The following is a 19794-nucleotide window of genomic DNA, read 5'->3' as shown; positions in this document are numbered from 1 at the left end:
GTTTTTCCTTACAATGTTCGATGTCTATCCAGTAAATGTATCCTTTTACTATGAGCCATGTCTTTCAGGATATAACAGTTATTTTATATTGAAGTGCTTAGCTGTCATATTAGGCTGTCATGCTGTAGCTATTCCATTCTGTTTCCTTTCCATTTTTTCTGGCTCAGTCTTTGTGTGTGACCTCTGACTTCTAGCTCCATTGTTTCTCCAAATTGCAGTAGCATCTGATACTTGTGAACATTAGGCTTGAAAATGAAAATCTGAAATAAAAACAGAAAAGGCTGGAAACTCTCCTCAGGTCAGGCAGCTAACTTGGAAAGAGAAACAGTTTAAAAGTTTCAGGTGACTCTTCTGATGGGTTTTCAACATGAGTGGTTCGAGCACTTTCTGCTTTTGTTTCAGGTTCAGAAACCTGTTTCAATATTTTGTTTAACTTTTCTATGATCTATGATTTCTTTTTGGGTGATCAATTGGGCACACTGTTTGCTTTTTTTTTGTCAGAAGCATGCCTGCAATGTGGAAGAAACAAAAGTATAGGAGGGGAGAATGCATTTTCATGTAGATTTGCATGAGCTATAGACTGAAAGTGAGAACAGCTGTCTTTTTCAGTGATCACTGCCCAGAAAAGTTTGAGAGTGGCTGTTACAAATAAGTCTGTTCAGAATTATAGTCAAAAAAACTTCTTGTGACCTTGTCCTTGACATTTTACCGTAGGTAAACAGGCAATCAACTTCTGGCATTTTCTTCCTTCCCACCATTGGGTAACGTTATAATAAATTATTGAAGCTAGTAACTTGATTATGTTTGGAATTTAATACAACATTATCTAATAGCTGGTGTTTCCTTAAATCTTTCAAAACTGTTTCTGACTAGTAGGTCATGGGGAAGGTGAGAATTTGGGCCGTGAAACTACAGTAAAACTCCATTAATCCAGCATGCTCAGGACTTTGATGCCAGACCAGCGGATTTTCCTGACTGTCAGATGCTTATCTTATTAATGCTCCAATACATTTCTCATTCACTTTTTAAAAGATTTTACCCAGTAAGTTCCAAGGGGGTGCAAGAAATAAATAGAAGTAAGTTTCAAGGGACCGTGAGAACCACTTTCAAGATCATCATTCTGATTTAGAGTAGTGGCAGCAGTTTCTTCTTGCTTTTTTGCTAACTGCTAAAATGCACTTCTAGCCAAAAGATTGGCTCATATTGAGGGTTTATTTTTCTAGCACCAAATTTAACCTGGCAGAGGTTCAGCAGGCAGATGCTCCAGCATAATTGAAGGAAAATTATGGGAAGGTGGAGCTCTTTTTGGACTTGATGAGAACTCTAACTGCAGAGCAGAATTGGCAGAACCCCAATTAGAGTGCCCAATAAGTTTGGGACTTCTGCATCTGTGGGTAAACAACAAATATTAGGGTGAAAGGTGGTGGTTTGGTATGGAACTGCAGGCATTTCTTGCCAAGTTCTGGCCATATGTTCATAATGTCAGAGTCATACAGCAATACAGCATGGATATAGGCCCTTTGGCTCAACGAGTCCATGGTGCCCACCCACCTCATCCCAATTTCCTGCATTCGGCCCATATCCCTCTAAATCCCGTCCCTCCATGCACCTATCCAAGAGCTTCTTAAATGATACCTCCCTCAATCACTTCCTCTGGCAGCTCATTCCAGACACTCACCACCCTCCTTATAGCTCAAGCCCTCTAGTCCTGGCATCATCTTCATAAATCATTTCTGTACTCTTTCCAGCTTAACCATGTCTTTCCTATAACAGGGTGACCAAAACTATACACAGGACTCCAAGTGCAATGACTTGTACAACTGCAACATAGTGTCCCAACACACATACTCAAACCCCTGACTGATGAAGGCCAGCATGCTAAGTGCCCTTTTCACCACCCTGTCTACCTGTGACTCCACTTAATGAACTATGCACTTGTATTCCTAGGTCCCTCTGTTCTATAACACTCCCTAGTGCCCTACCATTTATAGTAAAAGTCCTATGCTGGTTTGACTTTCCAAAATGCATCATCTCACACTTATCTGTATTGAAATCTATTTGCTACTCCTTGGCCCACTTACCTAACTGACCAACATCCCCCTGTGATCTACTATTCATTCCTTTCCCTACAAATAGCCTCACCCAATCGACCTCTGCTAGATCCTGCCTAATTCCCCCAAAGTTAGCCCTGCTCTCTAGTTTAGGACCCTAACCTGTGGACCTGTCCTATCCTTCTCCATCAGTATCTTAAAACTAATAGAATTATGGTCACTAGAGCCAAGGTGCTCCCTGACTGCCACTTCTGTTACTTGCCTCATCCCTATCTCATTCCCTAGGAGGAGGTCCAGTATTGCACCCTCCTGAGGAGAGTCCTCTATATATTGACACAGGAAACGTTCTTGGACACATTTCACACATTTCAACCCGTCCAGGCCCTTAACACTCTAGGTAGTCCATTCAATACTAGTGATGTTAAAATCTCCCACCAATACAATCCTATTCTTACAACTATGAGCAATTTCTCTACACACCTGCTCCTCGAATTCCTGCTGACTATTGGGGGTCTATAATACAGCCCTACTAGTGTGACCCTTCCCTTGTTTCTAAGTTCTACCCATATGGCAATTGTTTCTAAGTTCTACCCATATGGCCTCACTGGACGATCCCCCAAGAATATCAGCTCTAAGTACTACTGTTATGTCCTCCCTTATCAAGAAGGCAACAGCCCCTCACTTATCTCTGTCATACCTGTAGCATCTGTATCCTGGAATATTGAGCTGCCAGTCCTGCCCTTCTCTCAGCCATGTTTCTGTTATGGCTATAACATCCCAGTCCTCCGAGGCAATCCACACTCTGAGTTGGTCTGCCTTGCCTGATAAACCTCGTGCATTGAAATAAATGCAGTTTAATTGGGTATTCCTTTCCCTGCCTTTATTGTGCCCCTGGTTATCCTGATTACTAAACTTGCACTTGCTGGCTACAGCTTTATCCAATGTGTTGCTCCTGCTCAGAGTCCCATTTTCCCTCCCCCCACCCCCTGCCAATCTAGGTTAAACCCTCTTGTGTAGCATTAGTAAATTTTATTGCAAGGATATTGGTCCGTCTCTGGTTCAAGTGCAACCTGTTTCTCTTGTACAGGTCACTTTTGCCCAGAAGAGATCCCAATGGTTCAAGAACTTGAATCCCTGCACCAGCTCCTCAGCCACAAATTCATCTGACCTATCCTTCCATTTCTGACCTTGCTAGCACGTGGCACTGGGAGTAATCTGGAGATCACTACCCTTGAGGGCCTGCTTCTTACCTAACTTCCTATACTCATTCTGCGGGACCTCACCCCTTGTTCTACCTATGTCATTTGTACCAACATATAAAATGACCTCTGGCTGTTCACCCTATACCTCGAGTATTTTCTGCAGCCGCTCTTGATCCTGGCATCTCTTCAGTGACCACAGAACCTCCTGTCTGCCTTCCTCACTATCGACTCTTCTATCACTATCACCCTGTCTGACTGCACCCTTTCCCTCTGAGCCTCAGAGCCAGTCACAGTGCCAGAAACCTAACTACTGTTGCTAGCCCCTGAAAGAACATCCCCCTCAACAATATCTGTATACCTGTTAGTGAGGCAGCCACAGGTGAACCTTGCTCTGACTGCTTACTCCCTTTACTTTTCCTGGTGGTCACTGATCTATCTGAAGCCTGTACATTTATAAAATTTGAATTCATGAAAACAATATGAAACTTGAAAATGCAGTAAATTTTCCACATTTCCTCAGAAGAAATGAGCAAAAGTAAATGAGTAATCCACAGATTGTCATCTAATCTTTTTTAATGTTCTTATATTGTTTTTCCATGTACCAACACAAATATGTTGTAGTGACATGTGTGGATGAAAAATTGTGAGGTGTGCCACTTTTTATTGCTTTTCCTAACCAAGTTTTTTGCTATTTTGCTGTTAACTTCTGGTTAGGAGAGAAAAAGCTTGGGTTATCTGGAATGCACCAGACTTCATAGGGTGCTGGTTAAATAAATATGCTGATTAACCCCTTATTTACTTGGGGGCTTCTTGGGTCTTGCCTCTTGTTGGTCCAGAGATTCCTCTGGTGTTGTCCTGTACTCTACCTGGATACAGTCTCTTGGCATTGTCCCACTGAAGTGCTGGCTAGTCAAGTACCTGAGAACCAAGCTTTTACCATACAAGTTATTTGACGTAGCTTGGGAGAAAACAATGGTCTGAGCTTGTCTATGGGGGGGGGGGGGGGGGGGGGGTTGAGATGGGAATGGTCATTCTGCCATGTTGTTCCTCATGATCCAGCATGATAACTGATTTTTCTGTATTGGGTACATAAGTTATATGTACTCCCAGGGCATTTCCTTTCTGTCATTATTTACTTGGGATCTTCAGACACTAAAAAATTGTGGTTTTCCAGAAGGAGGAAACTTTAGAAGAGTCTTTGCAAACTTAATGGTTACATGTATCATTTCAAGATGCTTTGGAGAAATTCAACAACAAGTGGTTTTGGTTGGGGCCTAATATTTTGGTGTAGGGGAAGCTTAAAGTGAAATATGTTTGAAAGCACATAGGATAATGTTGATCTGTGTGGTTAAAATAAGCACTAAGTGTCAAACTAAGTTATACTGTAAAATTCTCCCTGTTCAGGTATGTTTAAAATATTGATTATCTTTTTTGATTTTATTTCAGTTCCACATTGTTGGCATTTGTAATGGAGTTGCTGAAGAATTCAGTGGCTATGCAAGAGCAAATACTCTCTTGTAAGGGGTTTCTTGTCATTGGCTTTAGCCTTGAAAAGGTAAATATTGCAACAATGTAGCTTGTGTGTACTTTCTTAAAGACTAAGCATTTAGGTTAATGCATTTAAAACTAACTGTATTTAACCAAATGAGACACATTTAGGAAAGCAAGTTAAAATTCTGGTTATACCAAATTATGGTGTTTTAATTTGACTGTAGTGTTTTGCAAAACCTCTCCTTTTAAATTGCAGAATGGCTTCATTGAAAAAGAAAAATGAATGACCAGACTGCATGACCCAATTACTATTATTTATAATATTTGCTAATTGTGGTTTGAACTGGTAAAGTTGCATTGAAAATATATCTCCATTTCAGATTATTTTACATATGCTTGTTGCTTCCAAAGAATTTGTTACTCGCCATAAAACAGACTTAACTGTTTTGTTAGATATAAACTTTACCTAATATCTTCCATTCATATCAAATTTCAAATATGTTAGATTTGACAATTGTCTACAAATGACTGTACATATTTTCTGGAGATTTTCCCTGATTATTGTGAAGAAAAACTAAAAGAACGTTGGGTATTTAAATTGTTCTCTCAGCTAATGTATATTTGAAGCAATCCAACTCTTGTCAGGGGGGAAAATTTATTGCTATTACTGAGTTAATATCCATTAACATCCAGTTTTGAATATAGAGTAAGTATATTTCTGTTTTAGTTAAGGACTTTTAGTTATCCTGATTAGAAAGAAGGATTCCATGAGAAAGAGGTGCAATCTGTGGTTAACAAAGAATGTCAAGGATAATGGTAGATTGATAAGTAGAGTATACAAAGTAGCATGGTAAGCCAGATGACTAGGAAGTTTTTAGGATCCAGCAGCAAAAGAGTAAAAAGCTCATAAAGGAGAAAACCCATTTTTGAAAGAAAGCTTGCGTGTAATATCAAAACAAGCAGTCTCTATGGATATAGAAAATGGAAGAAGGCAGCTAGGTATTTGTGGAACCTCTTTAGAATGGGGCTGATGAATTAATAACACAGAACAAAGAAATGTTGGATATGTTAAATCACCTGTTTTGTGTCAGCCTTCAGCACAGAGGACACTGCAAATATTCCTAAGATAACAGATGGACTAATTTCAAATAACAGGGAGGAACTTGTGATTGTGATTTTCTTTAAACAAGGGATAATTATTAGAGCAACTCATGGAGTTAAAGGCAGACAAAGCACCAGGACTGGATGGTCTGCACCCAAGGTTTTAAAGGAAGTGGATGCAGAGATGGTGGGTTTTATGAAAGATAAATTTGATTGAATTCTTTGAGAACAAGACAGGGAGAGTTGATAGAGGGGGAGCCTGTAGATATAGTATATTTAGATTTCCAAAAGGCACTTGACAAGATACATCACAAGCGAATTAGTGCATAAATTGAGAGCCCAAGGTATTGGAGGGTGTGTGTAAGCATGGATGGAAACTGGCTGTCACATAGAAAACAGCTGGAATAGAAGGGTCCTTTTCAGACTGGAGGAATGTAACTAAGTGGAATACCCAGGGAATCGGTTCTTGGCCCTCAATTATTTACCATTTACATTAGTGACCTGGTGGCAGGAATAAAATGCAAGGTTTCCAAGTTTGCTGCTGATACCAAAAATAGGTAGAAGGGCATGCTGTGATGAGGACATTGTGATTCTGCAACAGGGCGTAAATAGGTTGAGGGATTGTGTGAAAACCTGGCAAATGGAGTTTAATGTAACGTAATGTAAATGGAGTTTAATGTAATGGAGTTTAAGTGTAAGGTCATGTACTTTTGGTAAGAGGAATCAAAAGGCAGATTATCTAAATGGAGAGATTGCAAATGAGTGAAATTCAGAGTGATCTAGGTATTCCAGTTGCACATAACAAAATGTTAGCAGGTAGGTCCAACAAGTAGTCAAGGCAAACAGCATGTTGGCCTTTATTGCAGAGGTTGGAGTTCAAGAAAAGTTTTTTTTAATAGTTGCGCAGTATGTTGATGAGGCCACATCTGGAATACTATGCACAGTTTTCGTCCCTTTACCCAAGGGATGTAGTAGCATTGGAGGCTGTCCAAAGGAGCTTCACCAGGCTAATTCCTGGGATGACCTGTCAAGAGGTGCTAGACAATTTGGGTTTGTATTCCTTGGAGTTTTAGAAGAATGAGGTGTGACTGTAGTCAAACATACAAGATCCTAAGGGGCCTTGACAGGGTAGGTGTTGAGATATTTTTACTAGTAGGAAAGTTGTAAACAAGAGGACTCTAAAATAGGGGCTGGTCATTTGAAACGGAGGTGCTTAGAACTTTCCTCTCTCAGAGGGCAGTGAATGTCTGGAATTTTCTGCCTCTGAAGGAGGTGGAAGCCAGTTCATTAGCTATATTTAATGTGGAGATAGATAAATGTTTGAAAGATTGAGGGTGATGTGGAACTGGCACAGAAGAGGAATTGAGGCCAGTAGAGATACACCATGATCATATTGAATGGTGGGGCAGGCTTGAGGGGCCTGGTGGTATACTCCTATTTTGTTGTGTTCTTGTGATCTATCCATTGGAAAGATTAGTTTTAAACTATGGCATAAATGATCAGTTTACTGTATTTAAACATACTTTATTCCTTGGGTGGGATACCCCATCTAGTGGTTTGGCTGAAAATTGAAGTCTGCTGAAGTCATGGGTGATTGATGTAAATTTCAGTTAGTCACTTGGGAGCAGCTGTATCTGGTTAGCAGTGTATTCTACTTACTGTACTGTTTTATTGCTCATTTAATTTATAACCAACTGTGGAAATTGGACAACCTTTTGTTTTTGATTATATTGGACTTTTCAAATTTAAAACTCTAACCTTGATGAATAATTTATATGCACCCTTGTCTAAATCGTGACATTTTTGCAATTTAGTGAGATATAGATATTTTTAAAAAGCATTTGGTGCATCTAGGATCAAGTAATAAAAAGAAAAATGCATTATTTCAAGAAGAGCTGTATTGAATTCAAGTACAGGCCTCCGTGGCTTTTTGTGCTCACTTTTTGTTTGAAGCAAATTATTCCAGAAACAGATTAATTCATAGCTCTTCAGGAAGGATTGAATAATGTATTTTGAATTGAATGCAACAAATGCACGTGCAGAAGTAAAGAATAGTTTGTTTTCCAGGTAACCAATATGGTATAAAGTGTAATTTCCTTATGCTAATACCCAACTTGATTTCTTGTTAGTAAATTGGAATTGAGATCAAAGAAGACTTGTTCTCTATGGAAGTGCATTTGCATGCTTAAATCATTTAAATATTGATACTTAAAGATATGAAATGGTCCTTTTCTTGTAGTCTTCCAAAGTTCATATCACCAGAGATGTATTGGAACTGTGTTTAGCCTTTGCCAAGTATCTGAGTAACTTGCAGAATGGCGGCCCTCTGCTTAAACAACTGTGTGATCACATTCTTCTGAATCCTGCTATTTGGATCCATGCTCCAGCCAAGGTGAATGTTTGCATTTTTATTTAGGATGTTTTCTTAAAGGTAGAGAACTAAATTATGAAATGCTCGTTAAAAAAATCAACAAAGTTTAGCTGAGTATCATTCACAATATAATTGCTTGAAAATGTTGAAGGCAAACACCATTTCCAAATATCTGAAATTCAAGCTTGAAATAAAATTGAATTTTAAAATATCATGTTGATGCACCTTGAATTGACCCTTTTTGACTTGTGCTTGGTATTTTGAATTCAATTTAGTATGTTAACAAAAATAAGTTAGTTGTGTATACTTCTGAAAACTGGATTTTTAACCATTCAATAACTTGTTTGTCATATGGCTAGTAATTATGATTTGTCTTTTAACAAGGGACCTTTTATACAAGTAATGATCCCTTGCTATCATGTACAGAGGTGTCATGTGTTCTCAAGCTCAAAATCAGAGGTGTCTCAGTTATCCTCTGAAATGTTGTCATTTTTCAGATGCCAGGCATGACTGAGTGCCTGATATGCAATTTATATTGTCCACTGCAAAAACTATCCCTGTCGGAAGTACTACTGAGTAATTCCTGACACAAGTGCGCAAGGTGCGGTAACTTTGCTCATTTTCTCATATTTCTAAACTGGACACCAAGGTCAATTGTAATGCCTTCCTTTCATTTTAGCATTGAACATGCCCATTCATTCTGGCATCTCATTGGTGGCTTGATAGCGCAATGATTAGCACTGTTCCCTCCCAGTTGCAGCAACTACGTTCAGTCCTGACCTATGGTGCCACCTGTGTGGAGTTTGCTTGTTCTTCCTGTCATTTGCATGGGTTTCCTCCAGGACCTTCAGCTTTCTCCCATGCTACAAGGGCATACTTACTAGTGGGATAATTGGCTTCTATAATTTGTCCCTTGTGTAGGAGGGTGGTAGTAGTAGATTCCCTGAGTCTTGCTGGGCTCTGTGGCTGTCTACCTTGTTGTTTTTCTGCTTATCATCACAAGTGCAGATTATAATGTATCTGGTAAACAAACAAAACTGCAGATGCTGGACTCTGAAACAAAAACAGAAATGCTGGAAGGACTCAGCCAGTCAAGCAGCATCTGTGGAAAGAGAAATCAGCCAATGCTTCGGATCAAGGGTCTGGTGAAGGGTCTTTGCCCTGATGTGCTGGCCAGTTTCTCTTTCCACAGTTGCTGTTTGCCTGGTTAAGTTCTTCCAACATATCTGTTTTTATTACATTGTACCTGTTGGGCAGAACCTGTGCTTTCTCCTTGTTCATGGTTGGATCCTGGATAAAACCACCCAAACATTTATCTGTATTTGTGTCCCAGACTCTCCCTCCAGCACACTGATTTTGAGCTTGAGAAATCTGTGATGGAGATGTCTCTTGCAGAAGTGTTTGCTCAGTACCATCTTGCCATCCATAAATTTCCACAAACTGCAGTCATATGGTGGACAGTTTATTATGGTAGATTATTTATTTAATGAGTTGGTCTGCACATGCTGGAATCTGGAACAAAAAACAAAGCTGGAAGAACTCTGGGTCAAGCAGCATCTGTTGGGTCAAAAGCTGTATGTTGACGTTTTGGGGTTAGACTGTGCATCAATCATGAGTTCTTCCAGTGTCCAGTTTTTAGTATTTAATCATGATTTACAGTTGTTTAAATAACTTAATTGGTTAAGTCATAAATTTAACACAGGACATCATAGTTTCCCGGTCTCAGTTTACAATCAAAAGTATTTTATGCACAACAGCCATTCCAACTACCTGTTGACTCATGACATCACTCTTGGAACCTCCCTTGTTGTTCTTTTAAAAATTTAGGTTCTACCTCTGCCATGCTGTTTTTAAATGCTCTTGAGGCCTTCACACCCGCACTGTCTCTCCCTCCTGTCTTTGGAACTTTTCTCACTTTTAAAAGTTCAACAGTATTCCTTTTAAGTGCACTGAACTTCATGCAGGCTTCATGAGGTTTTTTTTTGTAGCTCTTTCAGTTTAAGCATGAAGATGAGATGCAGGCAAAGTTAATACAATTCAGTTTCTGTTTATGGAATGTTAAGTCATTGGGTCTGAATATAAATCTTTTAGTTATTCTTGTTTGTTTCAATCCAGGTCCAGTTACAGTTGTACACTTATTTGTCCACTGAATTTATCAGCACTGCTACTATTTATAATGCAGTTCGAAGAGTCGGTACTGTGTTACAGATAATGCACACACTGAAATACTATTACTGGGTGGTGAATCCTCAAGATCGTAGTGGAGTTGTTCCCAAAGGCTCAGGTAAGATGAGATCTCCAATAATTCATTAAATAATTTCACTTGTGCTGATTTATTCTGCATATTCTATAAATGCCCAATAAATATTGCACCAAATCTTTCCATTTCTATGTAAATTGGCACCACTACATTTGCAGATACATCAAGTCAATTCTGAGCATAATCAGGAATTATTGTACTGCAAAGAGAAACTTATTTGGGAGCTAAGCAGAAACATAGCTTAAAATGAAACTTTAAAGATTATTGCATTCGATTACTTCTGCGAATGCTGCAATGAATTTGAAAAAGATTGATTTGAATCTTCGGTTATTAAGTCTGGTCAAGGCTATACAAAAGATCTTTTGGTGTGAAAGCAAATTGATTGTAATCGTACAATTTATGGTAGTCTATAGGGGTTTCTGTGCTTTTGGTTTGGGATTCATTCCAGTCCACTGCTGAACGTAAAACTGCCCAATCACCAGCTTCAGTAGAGGGAGCAGCTTGGAAATCATAACCACAATATTGAATTTGATTTGCGTTTGAAGGAAAAGGGAGAGTGAGACAAACTTGGAAGGGTGATTAATAGGTGAACAATGAAAAGATGGACTGAACTGTTAGTGGCAAAATGATGGAAAGTATTTTAAAGTGATTTTTAGTATGAGGCCAAATCAGTACAGCTCCCTAACAATTAAAAGCTCTATTTGTTTAATTAAGCAATCTTGGTCAGCAAATAATGTGAGAGAGTGTGAAGCTAAACAAAGGAGCTTAAACAATGGAAGAAAAATTGAAATCCAATGTACTGGGTCAACTTATCACAAAACAGGATTATATAGAAACTGTGACATGTAAGGGGTCAAAGTAGAGTTTATTGTCATATGCACAAGTTTATGTACACACAGATGCATGAAAAACTTATTTGCAACAGCACCACTGGCACATAGCAAAGCAGCATTCACAAGAAAAACATTCATTAAAGATAAATGAACACAATTTTTACAAGAAGGAACACAATTAGAACAAAAAAATGTCCATTGTAGTGCAAAGTGGTCATAGTATTGCTAAACTGAGGTAATATTAGGGTTGTGTAGGCTGATTCACGAACAGAATGGGTGAAGGGAAGCAGCTGTTCTTGAACCTGGTGATGTGGGACTTCAGGTCTCTGTACATCCTGCCTGATGGTAGCTGTGAGAAGATGGCATGGCCTGTATGGTGGGTCTTGAAGCTCACAGCAAATAATTTTGTAAATAAAATATGAGAAGTACTGTTTTTAAAAAAAAAAGTGGGTTTATTAGCAGCACATATGAAATTACAAAAGGTATTAAGAAAACAGCAGACTTAATAAGTCAGTGTTCTGTGTTATCACCGTGAAGGATGAGGATGCCAGTGGCTCAAGAAAATTAAAAAAAAATCAACAGGAGGAGCTTAATGGATTTAATTAGGAAAAAATGGAGAAAAATAACAAAATTTAAGATTTACAAGTCTCCTAGAATTTATAATTTTCACTCCAGGGTAAAATGAAGTGGTAATTGCACATGTATTATTTGTATTTTTCCAGAGCCATGTAGATTAAGGAACAGTGTCTTTAAATTTGAAAACATCAAATTTGTGCCCATTGTTTGGGGAGAGAAATTAGATATCAATAAATGTCAGTTTAACATCTATTGTGGGAAAATTATTGAAACCTGAGATGGAGTTATATTGAATACTAGGACAGTTATCAGTTGATTAAGGATGGCATGAGTATCTTTCATTTTAAAGAATGAATGTTTTATGGAGGTTGTTAGGATAATGGATAGAGGTCTATTCATGGATATTATCCACATGGACTGTTTTGTGCTTTTGGTAACTTTTGCAGTTTCTCATTTTGAATACTGTATTAAACTTCATATTAATTACAATTCGATAAATATTTATCCAACATTAGTATGTAAACTAAATGTAACTCGTTACTAAATCTCTTTGGCAAACCACTTTTGTTGTTTCTGGATACGTTGTTACAGAAAACTATTACAGAGAAGCTCAAGAAATTTAATACCCTTGAGACATGAGCTTGTATGCTTCCTGCTTTGCTGTTGCTCTGTGCTTAATTTTTTCTCCTCTTGACATTGTCTACAAAGGACCTGAACACAACTTATTGAAGTCTTCAAACCTTTTCTCTCTGATTATGGTCACCAGTCCCTGTTTACCTCTTGATATAATCTCTTCTTCATTGAACTGATTTAATCTTGAATCATAAGGCTTTTCCTTCCTTGCTATTCTTTTATCTTTCCTGAAGGTCATATTACCAGGTATATTTAACTCCTAATCTTGATATTATTAAACCCATTTTTTTATTAAAAGCAACTGTATCATTTTCCACCTCCAGTTTATTCAAATTATTCTTTGTACTCCATGCAATTGTGTAAAGAATGTTTACTTGCACGTTTCACATTTCTCTCTCCTTGAGTACACACTTCACCTGTAATACCTAAAATACATTTTCTGATTACTTGTCAATTCTTCCCTTAAATTTTTTTGTTGGAATTATTATTAATACTAACTCTTCCTGTTGAACACTTCTTGCCCTCATCACCCTTAGTTTTAAGTCTTGGTCCTGGTCCCTGCAGGTTCGGGTAGATCCCATTTTAATGATCCAGTTCCTTCAAGTTCTAGTCCTGGTGTCCCATGAGCCAGAAGTCATCTTTCTCACACTACTACTTGGCCATGTTTTTGGTTCCTTAACTATGTTGTCTCTGTGTCATTTTGCCCATGTTTTGGTTAATATTCTTGAAGATCATTACCCTTCATATCCTCCTCTTTACCTTAGGTCATTGAACCTGCTGTTTTGCAAATGGGATACCTTGTATACTCTTGCCCACTCTTTCCTCTGTTTTAAATTCTGAAGTTTACCACAACGACTGGAACTTCCCAATCTATTTCCAGTGTCGTTTTAAGCTGGTTTAAAATGTACCTCAGACTGGGATGTCAGTGGGATGCCCAAACAAGGTTACAAAGGATGCAATCCATTTCAATGACCGAGTTGGGGAGATTGGTGAAGGAGACCTCTTCAGGCCATTTGCTCAGGAGAGTCTCTCCAGCCATGCTCCCACATTCTGAGGTTCATACAACCTGCTCTGTAATAACAATTGAAGTTATTTATTAAGCATACTGGCTTGGAAATTCTTCTGCATTTCAGTGCATTAAATTGTCAATGTGTAGGGTGTCCTGAGGCTTCCTTTTCAAATCACCTCCATTGGTCAGTGGTTGGGCTGCTTTGGGGCCAGGGGTGGGATCACAGCCAATTTAACATTTGGATGCTGAAATCAGATAATTGCATCTGGGTTGACTGATTCCTTGTTCACATTTATGATTTTCACATTGGGTTGTTGTGTGTTCGTAGTCTGTTGCTAACCACCACAGTCACATAGAAGTAACTATTTGTTCCCATCTGTGCATCAGTTGTCCACGCCTGTCACAATTCATGTGGATGTGATTTAGAAATAACCAAAAATATAAGGGAGAGCAAAGCCATAGACACCTCTTTCACAAGGTGCTTATTGTGACCTTTATTGAGTTCAGTTTGTCTTTCCAGTTTACTTCTGGGTTGAATTTGCCTTGCTAGAGATGGACTGTGTGCATCCTGAAGGGTTTGTTGTGCTGGTGGGGGGGCATTGATGTCCTGGGAAGGTGTTTATTTTCCTGAATTTGCTAAGATTTCCAGTGGGTTATGATGTCACAGAATCACTAACCTCATCAATTCTGCGCTGACAATCAAAAACCAATTTACACTAATCACATTTTATTCTCACCACCTCATCAACATCCCCCAGATTCTACTACTTACCTAAACTCTAGGGCCAGGTAACCTAACAACCCACATCTTTGGGTGTTTGAGTGGAATGGACCACCAAGATGAAACCTACATGGTCACGAGGAGAACATGCAAACTTGCCACAGATAGCACTGGAGGCCAGGATTGAACTCTGGTCGCTAAGACTGCAAGGCAGCTGCTTTATTAATTTAGCTGCTCTGTTGCCCCAAATGGTGTTATGAACAGAAGAATGATGTGAAACAGCACAAAAGTCAAGATGTTGAAATGAACTTGTGCTCTGATACATTGTATTATAAACATTGAACTGGACATCAACAGTTAGTATTGTGGACAGGATCAAGATGCAACCACAACTGATGCAACTCATTGTCCTATGTTTGCTACTTTCTGGACTGTATTAATTCATGTCTTCATCTTCCTGACTACCTTCTTGACGTGGCCTTTGAAGTTTTTAAATGCTGAACTTCTTCAAATGGCAAACTGCTTCAATAGTACATTGTCTGAGATTGTACTAAACCACCAAAGCCCAAGAAAAACTACAGTTAAATTCTTAGTTTGTTGAACCACTGCAAGTAGTGGAGGCAAGTGACAATACCTTCTTCCAGGTTTGTGGTGAATTTCCCTTTCAAGACATTCCCATCTTAAACTGTTTAAGATGGACTCTATTTCAGACAACTTTCAGCAATCATTCCTGATTTCCTTTCCTGTTCTCATGTTGCCCTTATTCTTCTGCTGCCCTCTTGCTCCCGTGCCCCACCACCTGTGTCATTGATTTCTGCAGAGGATAACAACTGCCGTGTTTTGTCATTAGCCATTCTTAGTGCATTAGCAATTATTCATGTCAGAGAGCAAAGTCCTCCATTGTAGGAGCCTGCAAATCTGATTCTGAGTTTGATGATGTTCACTTTCTGTTGGGGGATATTACAAATTACCTACAGACTGAAAGCAGAGGTTCCCTTTCTCTCTTTACCACACACAGAGGCACATGCATAGGCACACACATACCCCTCAGCTACATGTGGTACCCTTGGTTGTCTGAATAAGTCTGATGATTCAGGACAAATTAGAAATCTAAATTGAGTACTTATTGGTGTTTCAGTACAATATTGTGTACTGTAAAAGTAGTTCAGAATATAAATGACCAGATGATTTTCCTGTCTGTGAAAAAGCATAATCAGCTTAGATGATTAACTTCTGTAATTGCTTGATGTTAAGATAAGAATGTTACATTTTTTTTCTTCCTAGATGGCCCCAGACCAAACCAGAAGGAGATTCTCTCCTTGCGGGCGCTCCTGTTGCTGTTTGTGAAACAGTTGATAATGAAGGTGAGAATCTGAAATTTAGAAATATAATAATGTAGTGTTCTCATCATGAACAGTTTGGTGTTGTATGTAGATTTATTTGGCCTGTATTATTCTTGCTGGCTATCTCCTTATTGTTGAACTATTTCTGCTTTGAATTTCCAGAAATGAATTTGGCGATCTTGTTAGGTATATCTTAGTAATTTGATGCTAGGTCCATTTGTCGAATGTGATAACAACCAATGGCTAAGATCTCAGAATAAGCAAAGGTTGTGGTACCTGACATCAGAGGTAGCTGTGTTTTTTTTTACCCAAATTGTTCCAGCATAATTGCAATGCTAGCAACCACACAGCAATATGCAAAATTGCTCAAGTATGTTCTGTCTACAGAAGGCAGGGCAAATCCATTCCTGTTAATTATTGTATTATTAGTAAAATGACAGAAGATGTTATCGGGAGGGCTATGTGGCATGTACTCAGCAATTGCTTTCATGCTAAACCTAAGTTATGGGCAAAAAAATTCCAAGTTGCAGAGGTGACCGTCGCTGGCAACAAAGCTACATTTGACTGAGTGTGGAATCAAAGCTCTGCTAAAACTGAATCCATTGGGAATCGAGGTCAGAGCCCTCCATGAGTTGGATTCATACTTTGCACAAAGGAAGATGGTTATGGTTGCTGAAAGTAAATTGTCTCTGCCATAAAACATTGAGGGCAATGTCTGATGCATGAAAATGAAAAAAACATCTGCAGATGCTGAAAATCTAACACAAAAATAGAACATAGAACAGTACAGCACAGGAACATGATGTCTGTGCCAAACATACTGCTGAATTAAACTAAATCTCTTCCGTCTGTATGTGATCCATATCGCTCCATTTCCTGCATATTCATGTGTCCATCTAACAGCCTCTTAAATGTCACTATTGTATTTGCTTCCACCACTATCCCTGGCAGCCTGTTCCAGGCACCTACCACTGTGGTTTTTTTTTAAATTTAAAAAAAATGCGTGCCCCATACATCTCTTTTAAACTTTCCCCCTCTCACCTTAAATCTATGTCCTTTAACACTTGACTTTTCCACCTTGGTGGGGTGGGGGAGATTCTGATTGTCTACCCTATCAATGCCTCTCATAACTTTATAAACGTCTATCAGGTCTCCCCTCAGCCTCTGAAGCTCCAGAGAAAACAATCCAAGTTTATCCAACCTCTCCATATAGCTCATACCCTCTAACCCAGGCAGCCTCCTGGCAAACTTCTTCTGCACCCTTTCCAAAGCCTCCACATCTTCCTCATAATGGTGTGGCCAGAACTGCACACATTACTCCAAGTGTAGCCTAACCAAGGTTTATAAAGCTGCAAAGTGACTTTCTTGCTCTTAGTGCCCTGACCAAACATGCCATATGTTGTCTTTACCAACCTATCTACTTGCATGGCCACCTTCAGTGAGCTACGGACTCGAACCCCAAGATCCTTCTGCGCATCAATGCTGTTAAGACTCCTGCCCTTAACTGTACACTTTCCCTTTTACATTTGACCTCCCAAATTGCAACACCTCACACTTGCTTGGATTAAACTCCATCTTCCATTTCTCAACCAATATCTGTAACTAATCTGTATTCTGCTGTATCCTTTGACAGCCTTGTACACTGTCCACAACTCCACCAATCTTTGTGGTGTTTTCAAACTTACTAACCCACTCATCTATATTTTCATCTCGGTCATTTATCTACATCACAAACAATAGACACCCCAGCACCAATCCCTTTGGAATGCCACTGGTCACAGATTTCCAGCCAGAATAACACCCTTCTACCACTACCCTCTGTCTTCTATTGGCAAGCTAATTCTGAATCCAAATTACTAAATCATTGTGGATCCCATGCATCTTAATTTACTGGATCTGCCTCCTGTGAGGGACCTTGTCAAAAGCCTTACTAAAATCCCTGTAGACAACATCCATGCTGGAAAAACTCAGCAGGTCAGACAGCATCTGTAGAAAGAGAAACTTAACATTTTAGGTCTGGGATCCTTCATCAGAACAGAAAGAGAAACAAGTTAATCTAGGTCACAGAGGAGGTGGGGGAGGACAATGGAAGGAATAAAGAAATTTCTCTAGGATGGAATAATGTTGCAGAAATATTGTCTGGATGTGTGTAGCCCCAGCAACGCTGAAGAATCTCAACATCATTCAGAGCACAGCAGTCTGCTTGATTAGTATCTCATTCACCACCCTCAGTATTCTGCTCTTTCTGTCACCAACACACCATGGCCCCAGGGTGGATAACTTGGAAAATATATTACATTCTGCCTTGGAAATATATTGCTGTTTGTTCATTTTTGCTGGGCTTAAATCGTGAATCTCCCCATGTAACAGCACTGTGGGAAGGACTGCATCCATTCAAAAAGGATGCTATCCACCACCTTCTGAAGGACAATTAGGGTAAGCAGAAGTGGGCTCATTCTGTAAATGCTTTTGTTTTTAAAACAAAAAACCAAAGTATTCTTCACGTTGGTAACCATTTTACATTTCTCTGAAGCATTTTCCATGCAAATGGGATGTAGGTGTTAGTGATATTGGAGGATATTTTTTCAGTTATTGTAACTCCACTTGTTTACTTCAGTATACAAATTGTAATACCTTGATAAATGGAGATGTTACGAAGAAATTCCTCTCTTTTTTTTGTATGTGAAACATGCCTCAATTCTATATTGATGCATTACTCAAGGCAGATGAGAGAAGCAAAAATGGGAGAACATTTATGATAGTGTATTTGTGAAATGTCTTTAATGCAGAAATATCTTCCAAGGCACTTCACATAAATTCACACTGGCAGATGGCTAAGGGATGGTTCTGATGGTGCTTGTTAGAGGAGGAAAGAGGGAGAGATATTGAGTGGACAAAAGAACAATGTAAATAAGGACAACTTCTCAGTCTTAGATGGAGAAAATAAGATGCTGAAAAGCAAGTATATGAATAAGAAATTTTCCTCAAAATTCACCACAGAGATGGCTGATAATTCAGTCTGCATTGTGTATTGGTAGGACGCAAATTTACTGGTTTTTTTTGGTAATGGACGAAGAAACAAAGTGTCTGTAGAAAAACTATTCTATTCTCATTGATGAAACTCCATGCCCATTTTAAATGTGAACCCTGCAGACTTTACATTTTAAAAGTAGTAAAAGTATTTCTTACAGAAAGTATAACCAAAAAGAAAGCATGAATGAGAGGAGGATATCACTGTTAATTTGTTAGGGCAATAGTGGATCACATTGAATCAATTAAAAACAGTCCAAAAGAGTGCTAGCAGCAAGAACTCTGTCACTCAAATGCTAGCAAGTATTTGCCAGAGGTTTCATGAAAAAAATTTGTGGCTATTGAAAGCATGGTGAGTGACTTTATTTAAAACAAAATATTGCCCATTGTTCTTGATGCATGGTAGTACATGGTATGGGTTGAAAACTTTAATGGCTGACGTGGAAATTGTGCAAGACTGCATTTCGTCTGGAAATATTGCCTGGAAAAGTTCTCAATACATCCAGTACATTGCACTTATAGAGACCAAAGGTTGATGCATCTCGACTGAAGTTTTTTAACATCAAAATAAATGATTTTATCAAACACTAATCATAACTAAAACAAAACTCTGAACTTAACCAGAAGTAACAACAGCCTTGCATATAAGCATTTTCCAAAGAATGCAGAAAGCTGATAAAACATACAGCATGGAGAACAATAGGAGGTGCCTGTTTGAATGTCTTTGACCCAAATTTTTTGTCAATTCACCAGTAAATGCATGGGCCTTGGTTATTTAAAAATGTGGGTGTCATGGTTATTTTGGATTGTTGGCATATACTTTTCTCAATTTGTCGAAGCATCTTGGAGAACAGAAATATCAATTAAAAATGTTTTATCTACTGTAGTTTCCTCTGAGTAATCATTTTCAATGATGGCTAATCTGCAAAGGAGATTTTTAATGATCTTCCTCTGAATTAAAGAAACTTGATTCAAGTTTAACTGTATAATTTATGTACATTTCTTTAGTAAAATTAAAAGTATTCTTGAAAGTGATCTTCAATTTACTGCCAAATTTTTATTTTACCTGTTCTTTTCTCAAATGTTCCCAAGTTTATAATATAGTTTTTCATATTGCATTTTTTGGTTCTTTTAAATATCATGATATTTATCTTAACATTTATAACTTTGTTT

General features: G+C 38.5%; 1 protein-coding gene across 1 annotated transcript in view; it reads left to right on the top strand.

Moving 5' to 3' along the window:
- The window catches only part of lrba (LPS responsive beige-like anchor protein), a 626133-nt gene that overhangs the window by 47220 nt on the left and 559119 nt on the right, over positions 1-19794 (top strand). The window contains exons 11-14 of the mRNA XM_052010590.1: positions 4700-4808; positions 8085-8237; positions 10332-10500; positions 15533-15612. Coding sequence (XP_051866550.1) covers positions 4700-4808; positions 8085-8237; positions 10332-10500; positions 15533-15612 — 511 coding nt within the window. The remainder of the gene's footprint in view (positions 1-4699; positions 4809-8084; positions 8238-10331; positions 10501-15532; positions 15613-19794) is intronic.

This window comes from Pristis pectinata, chromosome 2 (assembly GCF_009764475.1).
Source record: "Pristis pectinata isolate sPriPec2 chromosome 2, sPriPec2.1.pri, whole genome shotgun sequence".
Classification (NCBI taxonomy): Eukaryota; Metazoa; Chordata; class Chondrichthyes; order Rhinopristiformes; family Pristidae; genus Pristis; species Pristis pectinata.
This window is presented reverse-complemented; position numbering and strand designations above follow the sequence as displayed.